The following is an 11,351-nucleotide window of genomic DNA, read 5'->3' as shown; positions in this document are numbered from 1 at the left end:
AATCCTGCTGAGCCGGGCTTGTAAAGGATTGGGACAAACTAATGAGCTGTATTGTTTGGTGTGAGAAATAGACTCTCCCTGAATGTTTTGGTGTCAGGTCAGCCAAGGTCTCTTCTCACTCCTTCCTTCCCCAGCTGTCCCTACATTGCGTCTACCGGAGTCCCACACACCAAGGGGAAATGTATCTCTGGCAGCGCATGTTGTAGTTTCTCTCGTTACCAGAACGTGTGTTGTGACCCTGGGCCAGTGATGGCAGAGGCAGGAGAGGAAGCTCAATGTGGTAATTTCTCAGATGATGGTCCTAACTTAGAAGAGGATAGCCCAGTTACTGGGCTCTTGGGCACCATCCTGACAGTCATGTGCCTTTTTGGGATGACAGGGAATGTCTACACACTAGTGGTGACATCCAGAGGCGTGTCTGGCCACTCAGCTGGCTCCCTGTGTGTCTATGTGGTCAACCTAGCCCTGGCTGACCTACTCTACCTCTCCACCATCCCCTTCGTGGTATGCACGTACTTTGCCCAGGACTGGTTCTTTGGGGATGTGGGCTGCAGACTTTTGCTCAGCCTGGACCTCCTCACCATGCATGCCAGCATCTTCCTGCTGATGGCCATGAGCCTGGAGAGGTACTGGGCAGTGACTAGGCCACTAAGGGCCAGGCAGACCGGGAACAGCTGCCGCAAACTCACCAGCCTGGCCCTCTGGCTCCTCTCGCTGCTGCTGACTGTGCCCATGATGGTCATGATCCAACTGCGGGACAGCAGCAGCCACGACAAGCGGATCTGCTTCCCCACCTGGACGCCCGAGGCCTTCCGCGTTTACCTCACGGTGCTCTTCATCACCAGCATTCTGGCTCCTGGCCTGATCCTAGGCTTCCTGTACTGCTGCCTTGCCCGAGCCTACTGGGCCTCAGTGGCGGCCATGCAGCCGCGGGTGACAGGCCGGGCCTTGAAGCAGAAGCTGTTCTCCAGGATTTTCAGCATCATTGCAGCCTACTGGGCCTGCTTTGTACCCTTCTGGGCCTGGCAGCTCGCTAAGCTGTACTGGAGTGAGGGCCTGGGGATCAGCCCTACCACCCAGGCATACCTTAACTTTGGAGTGACCTGCCTGACCTATGGCAACAGCTGCATCAACCCGTTCCTCTACACCCTGCTCACCCAGAACTACCGCGAGCACCTGGCCCAGAGCGGGGAGAGGCAGACTGGGGATCAGGCCTTCTTCTTGATGGGGAACCAGGGTAGGGCCCAAGCAGAAGGCATGCCCATGGCCTCCAGGGGACTGCCAGACGGGGGGCTTGGGAAAGGAAGGTGGGGGGAACCTCTGGCAATTAAACTCCAAGAACAGCTGCAGCCAGGACTTAATGCAGCTTTCTGCTGATGCTTATAGTCTCCCAAGGAATATTAAATCCATCTCCAGCTCTGCCTTCTGCACTTACCTGCAGTGTCTCCTGTTCTCTTATCGAGCAGCACTGATTGGCTTTGACCTGGCACCTCCTCCTTCCCAAATGTCTCAGAGCCCCTGCTCATTCGCTGTCCATTATAGCCCTCCCACCCACTTAACCTACTACCAGCCCTTGGTGCTCTCCAAGAAAGGGACGCTCCTTTGAATGTTAATGGTTCCTCTTGTGGATTCTTACTTGGCCCTCTGCTTGTGGGAGAAAGGGAATTCAATCCTAGGCTTCCTCCCCCCAGACACACAGTTGAGGCCTCTCACTGAAAAGCGAGCAGGTGGAGAGAGCAGGAGGACCAGCAGCTGATTCCAAACAGGGGGGCAGACACACATGTGCTATCAGTGTCTCTAGTGGGGAAGCCTGCTCCCTCCACTCTGGCAACAGGCTGAGCCCGAGCGAGCTCTGGCTAGCAATGAGTCACCGCAGGCTCTGGGGAAGATTAGCCTGCAGAGTCATTTCCAGCAGTACCCAATTTAGCATCAAGGCTGGACTAAGGGGCCAGGCTCCTGGAACCTCAGCTTTCAGGCAAATAAATGGCGCTCCCGGTGTGACCAACACACTGATGTTTGTACGAGATGGCCTGAAACAAGGGCTAGGAGAAGCATGAACAGCTCCCATTCATTTTAATGGGGAAGGGACTGAAACCCCCCCCCCACTTCTTTGGGGGGGGGGAGGAATGAGCTGTGCACAACCCTCAGCAGAGACATCTGAGGGTAGAGCCTCCCTAACACCCCTTCACAGGCAGGGTGAGAGAAAGTCCTGCTCAGACAGGTGGAGAGACCGTCATACCTCCTCCTGGAGATATGTGTCTGCCTAAAGATAGGGAGTGATGGTCTAGGGAGCCGGGTGAAGCCTCTGTGGCCCAAAGAGCAGGCCCCTAGCCAGCCCAGTAGACAGTTTTCTTGTGGGCGGTCCCTGCAGCTAAAACCCCCAATAGGGGCATGGCTATGGCACAGGGGCAGGCTGGGAATTGCCTTAATTTGGCCCTGTTTAGCAATTAGCATGAATAGGGGACAGAGTCTCTGGCTTTCCCCTCAGATGTTTTAGTAGAGAAACATCCATGTTCCCCACCCATAGCCAGCCCTTGCTTCTGAGGCAGCACAGATCCAGCAGGAGGGGGGTAGCACCTCGGTGGAGGGCAGGGCCAGGCTCAGGCCAGCGGACTGGCTTACCCACAGCAGGGGGAGGAATGTATCATGTGTTTGTAACATGCCTTATCACATGCCCAAGATGGAAGGAGTAGGGAGTGGTGAGAGTCTCACCACGCCAGGACTAGTCTGAAAGAGGCACACAGGGTCACTGGCACATTAACAGGGATGACAAAAGCACAGCTTACGTGCCTTGCCATAGGCAACAGCTCCTGGGAGTAGGAGTGTGGATCACTCAGTGCTGACAGTGCAGTCTAATTTTGCTGTGGGAAGGGGAAGGTGTGGGCAGGGGTAGACGTATGCTGTAGCCCAGCCAGCCCGCTGCATTACCTTTTCTGCACAAAGGAAAGCAGTAAGCACCACAGAAATTGTCTCTTATGGGTGCCACAAAACAATCCAAGCCCACTGTCGTGGCCCCCATTGTCCCCCTACCACCTAGTCTGACGGGTCTGCGCAGGAGCAAGCATGCCTAGCCTCTGCTTCCACCTCCATCGTTCTTATTCTGCAAGTACCCAAGGGCTAGTCTACACTAGGAGTGCTACAGCAGCGCACCTGGTGAAGACTCTAGCCACCAGGAGAGAGCTCTCTGGTCAGCCCAATAAAACCACCTCCGAGCAGTGGCAGCTATGTCAGTGGGAGATGCTCTCCTGCCAACATAATGCCGTCCACCCTGATGCTTAGATCAGTGTAATTAGCGTTGCTCAGGTGGCTTATTCAAACCCCTGAGTGACCTAGCTCTAGTGGCATAAGTGGTAGTGGGTACAAGCCCTCAGTGCCACATTGATGTCATGCTTGGAATTCAAAGTAAACTAGTAGAGGGGGACCCTAGTGTAGTCTGTAGCATGGGCAGGGTACACACTAAGCAGGGACAATAGGTCAATTATCTTGGAGTGTGGCTGGCAAAGAAGTACTGCACTGCTCTTAGCGTAATCCACACCCCTCCTGGGTGTGGTGTTCTGTCCCATCTACTGGCACCGAGACCACTTAGAGAGGTTAAGGAGTCTGCTCTATAGCCTTAGCTAATAGCCACTTGGCTTTTAGTTCATGAAGTAGAGGCTCATGCACTAAGCTCCAGAAGTCCCTGGTTTGATCCTGCCCACTGATGACCGCAGTCTGTCAGTGTTACACTAGTGCTCCTTCAGGATGGCTAGCAGCCCTGGGAGACAGTACAGTCTGTGTTGTGGGAGTGAGAGGGGCCTTTACAAACAAATGTAGGTAGAAGGGAGACAAACCTAGTACACCCCACTCCTGTGCCCCCATACAGCTCTACACATTCAGTGTTGACATGGGAGCAGCCACCGTTATTCTAGTCGAGGTCTTAGACCTCTTGAGCTGTTTTGTGACGTGTAGAGTCAGGACTAGACACATTTACCAGACTCCTCTCAGTCTGAAGGAGTGTGAAGCTAGATCCTGATATTAAAAAAAATTAATGCAATAAGCTAAGTAGAGCAGCTCTTGCATCTGTTAGTGCCAAGCACAGCCACTCTGCTATAGAAAGTACTTTGTTATTGATATTTTGGTCACATTATCCTAGTCCTTCAGGAAGTCCACCCTCCAGTGTCCCCAGAGAGGCTATTGGGCAACAAGCCAAATGCAGGCCCAATTCCACTCAGCTACACAAGGTGCCATCAGGTCTGACAGAAGGAAGTGACAAACCCAGGGAATGGCTGTGGGAAATGCAGCAGACACAAGAAAGAGCTAGTCACTAGGTTTAGTAGACCAAATTCAGTGGTATTTATTGTTTTTTTTAAATATCCCTTTGGGGAGTTATTCCAACTGGACGGATTTGATTGTGAAGTCACCTTCTGCATTCAGGAAATCGATGACCTGGAGACCCAACCGGTTAGGGAACTTGAACTGCTGGTTGTTTGGCAAAGTAATGGTTAGATTACTTGGGTCATGAGTGAAGAAGATCTGCAAGGGAGGAACAGAGGACATGTCTGCCAGGGTCTGCTAGATGTCCATCTTCTTCTCCTGCCCTGCCCAGGTAGCAGGATCTTTTAGCTAGAGCGTGGGGCTGGATCAGCTGATTACTGGTTGTCAGTACTCTGTCTAATCAGCTTGGATATGTGGGAGGTGGGTGTAGTCTCCTGCCCAGACAGGGTCCTGCCCAACTCCTTGGACTGAGCCCCCTCTGTGTAATACCTCAGCTGTGTCCCCAAAAGGGAGGGCTGAGTGTGTCCCATGCACAGGGACATCACCCAGATCCATGTCATTCCAGGCCTCACCTCCACATTGGCACCCTCCTGGAAAGGGAAGGCTGATTCCCTGTGCTCAGCACCCCACTCCCCTTTGTCCTTGGAGTTGCACACAATGGTGTTCACATCCCCATGAGCATCAAAACGTGGGTTGAAGTGCAGCACTACGTTGGCTTGGTCTTTCCCTAGGTTCAGCACAAAGCTGCAAGATAGAACAAACAAGTGAGATACTGGCAGCATCATACACTCTTACCTCTAGGGCCTGTGGCCTTGGTGGTCACCTCAGTCTGACCAGCACCAGGTCAGAATTTGTATAGAGCCCTTCAAGAAAGCCCTAGGATTCTGCAGGAGGAATTGAGGAATGAATAGGGGGGTGCTCTTTCCTCAGAGGCACTGCCCCAGAAGAGTGCAGTCTTTTGGCTAGAGACAGAGGCCCTGGTTACTTGGATCCATGGCAATTTTCAGAAGAGGAAGAGTGGGGTGTTAGTCCTGACCAGCTTGGAGAATTGTATTCTACACCTTGAAGTCCCCCTGGGGTTTCAGTTGGGTGCTACATTCTTCCCTTCCTGTCCTAAGGAAGTAATTGTTGCTGTACCCCATTAAACAGCTGCCACCTTCCACCACAGAGGCAGCTGAAGGAAGCAGTTACCAACTTTTATTAATAAGCACCTCTCATCCTACAGGATCTTCCAGGGGAAGAGCCATTCTTCCCTATAGGGCCCCTCCCTCCCTTGGGGCCACCAGTCAGGCAGACAAGATCGTACTGTTTAGGGAGAGGCAGCCCAGAAAGCTGTGCACTGATGCTATCACACTTCAAAGGGAGCAGGAAGAGTTGGGACATGTTGCTCCTTGGAATGCCGGTCTGTTCCCAGGGTGGGAGCCAATCTCCCTTCCCACAAGGCAGGAAAACTCTGCCAATCACACACAGAGGGGACAGACTTGCTGGGTTTTGGTGGCCAGACCTGCTGGAGAGACTAGAGGCCCTCAGAGAGTAAGTCTACACAGCAAAAAAAAAAAAAAAAAAAAAAAAAAAACCCACAACCCACACACAAAAAAAAACCAAACCCAGAACAAACCAGAGCAGTTAATCTCAGAGCCTGGGTCTAGAGACTTGGGGTTGTGCTACAGCATTGAAAGATAACCATGTAGATATTCTAGCTCAGAGCTCAGGTAGGAGAGTGGGTTTCAGAGCCTGAGTCACTGTCTATTGCCAGCAGGAGAGTGAGTTTGTGTGTGTGGTTTTTGGAGGGTGGTGTGTGTGTGTGGGGGGGGGGGGTGAGAAAACCTGGATTAGTGCTGGAAATGACCCACCTTGATTATCATGCGCATTATAAAGAGAGGTTTCAAAGAGGGATGGGCTATTACCAGCAGGAGAATGAGTTTGTATGTGTGTCTGTGGGGGGGGGGGGGGGGGAAAGGGTGAGAAAACCTGGATTTGTGCTGGAAATGGCCTTCCTTGATGATCACTTTAGATAAGCTGTTAGCAGCAGGACAGTGGGGTGGGAGGAAGTTTTGTTTCATGGTCTCTGTGTGTATATAATGTCTTCTGCAGTTTCCACGATATGCTATGCATCCGATGAAGTGAGCTGTAGCTCACGAAAGCTCATGCTCAAATAAACTGGTTAGTCTCTAAGGTGCCACAAGTACTCCTTTTCTTTTTACGAATACAGACTAACACGGCTGTTACTCTGAAACCTGTCTATATAGCCATTTTTAGACCTGTAGTGCAAACCTGAGTGTGGAGACTGGGGCTCTGGCCACAGGATTTATGAGGTTTTTTTAAATTGCTGGGTAGAGATCCCATGGGTAAGTCTAGGCACCAATTCTTTCAAGGCTACCTCTGCCTGGCAGAGCTCCTGCAGATCCAGTTGCCCTCCTCCAACCAAAAGCCCCACTTGCCTGCTCACCACACCCTGAGGGAGACTGTTTCCTTTCTTCACACAGAGCAGCTCCATTTCCCTTCTCTGCACTACAGGGGATGCGGTTGCTACCAGGGGAGGGGACTGGTGGACTTGCATCTGGTTTTACTTATCCTCTTGGCAGAGGGGAGGAAGAGATCTCCTCCATGTATATTGGGAAGTGACTCACGGGAAAGTGCAGCTTCAGGCATTAACCCTTTCAAAGCCACTCCCCTTTTCCACAGCAAGGGGGAATCCTTCCCTCCACCCCATAGTCAAGAAGGTCCTACCATGTTCCCTAGACCCCTCTGTACATTTCCCCCGCACAGCATGACTTACCTCTTGGCACCTGCAGAGATTTCACCCTTCACGCCAATGCGCTTTCCAGCTTTGATGCCCATATTGGTACAAACCATTCCCTGAGGAATCCAGAGAGGGACATGTTAGCCCCATGGGCTCTGGCTCTATTAGCTGCTCCCCTTCTGCACCCCACCCAGCCTGCAGTACAAAACAGGGCATGGGTATGGAAGAGAGCCTGAGCCTTTTGGGGACAAGTGCTGGGGACAGGAGATGGTGTTGGCACGTTACTTCAGGCAGTGAGAGACAGGCACCACCACCCCACATGCCCAAGAAGGCATGCCAAAGACTACACCCCCTCGAAAGGTGACCTATAATGGTTGGGGCATTCACTGCTTCCCCAGCATAGTTTCTGTAGGGGAACAGCTGTGAACTTATTCACCAAGGGGGAAAAAGATCTTACCCCACCTGGCTTCCCTCCACAAACGTGAGTCCTAAATGGCTCCTGAAATCTAAGCCAGGCTACACGCTCCTTATGCAAAAGGGCTCCAGCCACACCCAACCCCCCTCATTTAGCAGCTCCCAAGTCTTCACACACTAGCCCAGCTGCATTGGAGCAGAAGCCCCTTTGGTTAGGGAGCACAGACTCCCACGCACTGGTTGCAGCCCTGTTGTGGGTTGGTTGCAGCTGAAGCTTTTGCCCCAGGATAGCTACTGCGAAGCATGCATTTGTATGGTGGGGTGGTCCAAATGGTGTTGTCTGCATCCCCCGGGTGACCCAAATGGTACTAACTGGGCTGCTTGTTGCAGCCTCAGAGCTAGGATTGGAGTGGGCACGTGTCCCTGAACTCACTCCTGCAGAACTGCTCCCCCAGGCAACTGCCAACTGTGCTGGCCCTGCTTTGTGGCCAGAACCCCTCTGCCCCACCCAGTTTCCCAGCCCTTGCAGATCAGCAACTTTACCAACCTAGAGGTTCTCTGAACGGCTCTTCCTCCTCTGCACCACTAGGGAAGCAGGAGAAAGAGGGCTACCTGCCCAGGACCAGAGCCTCAGCAGGAGCGAGTCATGCCCACGCCCATACTAGAACCGCCTGGAGCCACAGGGTTCTGATGAGGACTGCAAGGCGCTTTCATGGTGGCTCAGACATGTCACCCCCTCCCAGGCCCAGCCTCCTAGCTGTGGACTCATTGTGCAGCTTCCAACATACAGGGTTGTAGCCACACACCCCTCTCTGCCCCCAGCAGCCAATGAGCAAACAATACCAACTAGCTGGAACAGAGTCCCTGGGCACAATCTGTGCATCTGGGCTGCACTGGCTGAAGTCATTCCTCCTCCCACCACTCTAGGGAAGAGAAAGGAGAGAGAGGGTATTTCCTAGTCATCCCCCCTGTGCAGGTACTACTGGGGGGGGGGGGGGGGAAGAGAGAGACCAGTAGGAACAACAACCCCTCTGGTATTAGCACCTTCAGGCAATGCCCTTGCAGCCACTCCCAGTTGCAATTCCACCCCGCTGGTCCCTTCACCCTCAGACACCTTTGAAAGCAGGTTAAAAAAAATCAAGAACTTTCTGAAAGCTTCAGGCCACAAGTAGAAGTAGTGGGGGTAGGTATTCTGGGCACAGGATGTTCAGAAAGAGCCAGCTGCTGTTACAGCAGTATCCCAGCTGCAGGTAGGAAAGGGGGAAGTTGCTAGGAGGCATCATGTCAGCGTTGAGGCAACTCTGAACTATTTCCCACCCAAAAACCCCCACCCCAAAATCCAGCTTCCCCCATGAAAGGAGTAGGGAAGAGCCTTCCTGGGGAGCAGAGACAGACCCCACTGCTCTCATCGGAGATCAGTTCTTGTAAACATCATCACTACCCCACCCTCCTCTTAGATTACAGGACATTAAAAGGGGACTACACAGCCCACTTCACATCACACCACCCTTTCAGGCAGCACAGACAACCCCTCAGCAAAGCCCCCACAACTCCCTCCAGCTTGCCAGCAGTAGTCACCCCTTGCAACACACCACTGATTTCATCCCTCTATTCCTGCAGCCAACACCCCAGGCACAAGCCAGCCTGCCTCCCTCTCCCCCCCTTCACTCACACAAGACATGATGGTGGTGCTCTTCTCACTCTCCCTCCAGCTGCTAAGATCTAACAAACAGATGTGGGCAAGTACTGTGCTGCTCCTATGCCCTTAAATAGTTGGGCAGCTGATGAGTCATACACTGAGTCACCCCTCCCTTCAGCCAATCAGAAATAGCTGGCGGGGGGCTTGGAATTTTGATGATAGGTCACACCCTCCCAAAAGCTATCAAGGCAGAGCTTTCTCCCCAGCCTTTGGATGCTAAACCCCACCTTCCCCAAACAGCCAGCCAGTCATTGGAGTCAGATCCAGCTCCAGTGGCCACAGAGCCAGTGGAAAATAGCTTTAGGATGAGAGTGTTTTAAACAAAAATCCAAGATGTTTAAACAAAAATATCCCAAACCGTTAAACCGAATGAGAATTGGCAGGGTGGGGCGGGGCAGAGCTAGATCCTTCATTCCAGACAGCCTTGGGTGGCTAGAAGCACCAGAACCAAAGTGGTGCACGGGGACCTGGAAGCGGTCCATGCAAAATAAAATGGGAGCTTCTCTGCCTATCCAGAGAGGATTGGGGCAGGATTCTTGGGATCTGAGCTCCATTCTCAGCTCCTGACATTGTGGTCACCAGTGCACACCCAACTGCTGGCCAACCCACCACCTGATACATTCCAGATCGATAGAGACCTCTGTCAAGTCAGGGGGGACGAGAGGTGTAACAGCTGGGAGGCAAGCGACTCCAACTCAGCTGTCCTGCATGGTGCATGCCCACAGCCATTCTGGGGGGGACGGGGGTGAAGCTTTCTAGGGCACCCAGTGCTTGTGCAGATCTGTCCCGAATTTCAAATCCACCCCTGAGTAAACAGTGTGGGTAGCATTGTGCCCAGCCACAATGGACCGTTCCCATAGGTTCTGCACGTTATTTACCACATCAGGTTCGGTCCATGTGAGGGTGATTCATTGTGGAGTGAAAGGGTTGCTCTGGAAAAAGTTACTTCATTGCAAAACGGCTCAACTATAATTAAATCTAAAGAACAGAGTGAATCTAGGCAGCGGGCCAAGCCTCTGCTCTTGTGGCTTACGGCTTCGCTTGTATTTTTTTGTTTCTAAATCACAAGGCAGGCTGAGAGGCTCCTTCAAGAGTCCCAGAACTTAAATGCACGCGCGCTCACTCTCTGAGAGGCTCTCAATGCCCCTGTTTACTGTGTACAGGAGTCTGGAAACCCCCATAATGGCTCCCATCTCCCCCACAAGGATAAAATTAACTCTAGAGTCTATTCAATTCCTTGATAGTAGGGGTCAGGACAGAGGATCATCGGCAGAGCTGGGAGGGAGGACTCAGGACTGGGATAGCAGGAGGGGCTGCAGGTCAGGAATCAGGCATCTGGGCAGAGCTGTGGTGTGGTGCAGGGCAGGATTGGTACAGCAGGAGGTATTGTAGTGCAGGAAAGAGGCACCATGGCAAAGATGTGGGGGTGCTGCAGGTCAGGGCTGTGGTGCATTGGCAGAGATCTGCATATGTGTAGGTGCTGGGGAGGGCAGGGGGACCTCGGACATGCTGCAGGGCAATAGACACCCCCAACCCTGAAAGAATCAGCTACTCCTGGGCCAAAACGGTGGGAATGCTGTCGCCTTTTATATTCAGTCGCAGGCTCCTCTTTGCTGACCCCCCCTCACGAGTCAAATAGCAGAGCTTTCAGCAGATGCCAATGATAAAAGTCAGCCCCTGGCTGCATCTCCCTGGGGTGACTCATCCGAATATGACTGCGCATAGAAATTGAATTAGCAGCTGCGGGAGAGCCTGGCTGATTCTATGCCATGGACACAATCAGCCAGACTCAATAATAGAAACAGTGTTACCAGAGGATGAAAGAGAGAGGCATAATTTCCCCAGTGTGGCTGGGGAAAGAATGGGCCCAATTCAGTGAGACTGTACGAGCATGCCAAGCTACACACGCGCTGCCATAGTGTAAGAAAAAGACAGGCCTCCTCAGTGATCGCCCTTGACTCTAGGGTGTCACCCCAGGACTGGCCTGGGACCAGTGTGTTTGGGAGAGAGCCTCAAGAAAGAGCAGAGGGTGTGCCATTCCCTTTCCCAGCCAGCACTGGGCAGAGCTCCCTTCCCACCCCCAAGGCAGAGCAGATGACAACATGCTTTTGAAAATGCACCTCTTCTGGGAGACGGCACTTCCCCTGGGCAGGGAACTGATCTGTGTCTCATTTTCTCCACAGCTCTAAAACCTCCCTTTACAGATGTAAATGTCAGGGCCCAGCTGCTCAACAGCTGGAT

The 11,351-nt window shown here is 52.7% G+C and overlaps 1 protein-coding gene and 1 pseudogene across 1 annotated transcript; one reads left to right on the top strand and one right to left on the bottom strand.

Moving 5' to 3' along the window:
- The first annotated feature begins 249 nt into the window (after positions 1-249).
- Positions 250-1,331, top strand: LOC141985895 (urotensin-2 receptor-like; annotated as a pseudogene).
- A 3,001-nt stretch (positions 1,332-4,332) lies between these two features.
- Positions 4,333-9,209, bottom strand: LGALS1 (galectin 1). Its single transcript, XM_074950070.1, has 4 exons — positions 9,084-9,209; positions 7,034-7,113; positions 4,827-4,998; positions 4,333-4,512 (listed from the first exon to the last, which is right to left on the bottom strand). The coding sequence occupies exons 1-4, from the start codon at positions 9,090-9,092 to the stop codon at positions 4,366-4,368; spliced, it is 408 nt and encodes a 135-aa protein (XP_074806171.1). The 5' UTR covers positions 9,093-9,209; the 3' UTR covers positions 4,333-4,365.
- Between the last annotated feature and the right edge of the window lie 2,142 nt (positions 9,210-11,351).

This window comes from Natator depressus, chromosome 1, assembly GCF_965152275.1.
Source record: "Natator depressus isolate rNatDep1 chromosome 1, rNatDep2.hap1, whole genome shotgun sequence".
In the NCBI taxonomy this organism is placed as follows: Eukaryota; Metazoa; Chordata; order Testudines; family Cheloniidae; genus Natator; species Natator depressus.
This window is presented reverse-complemented; position numbering and strand designations above follow the sequence as displayed.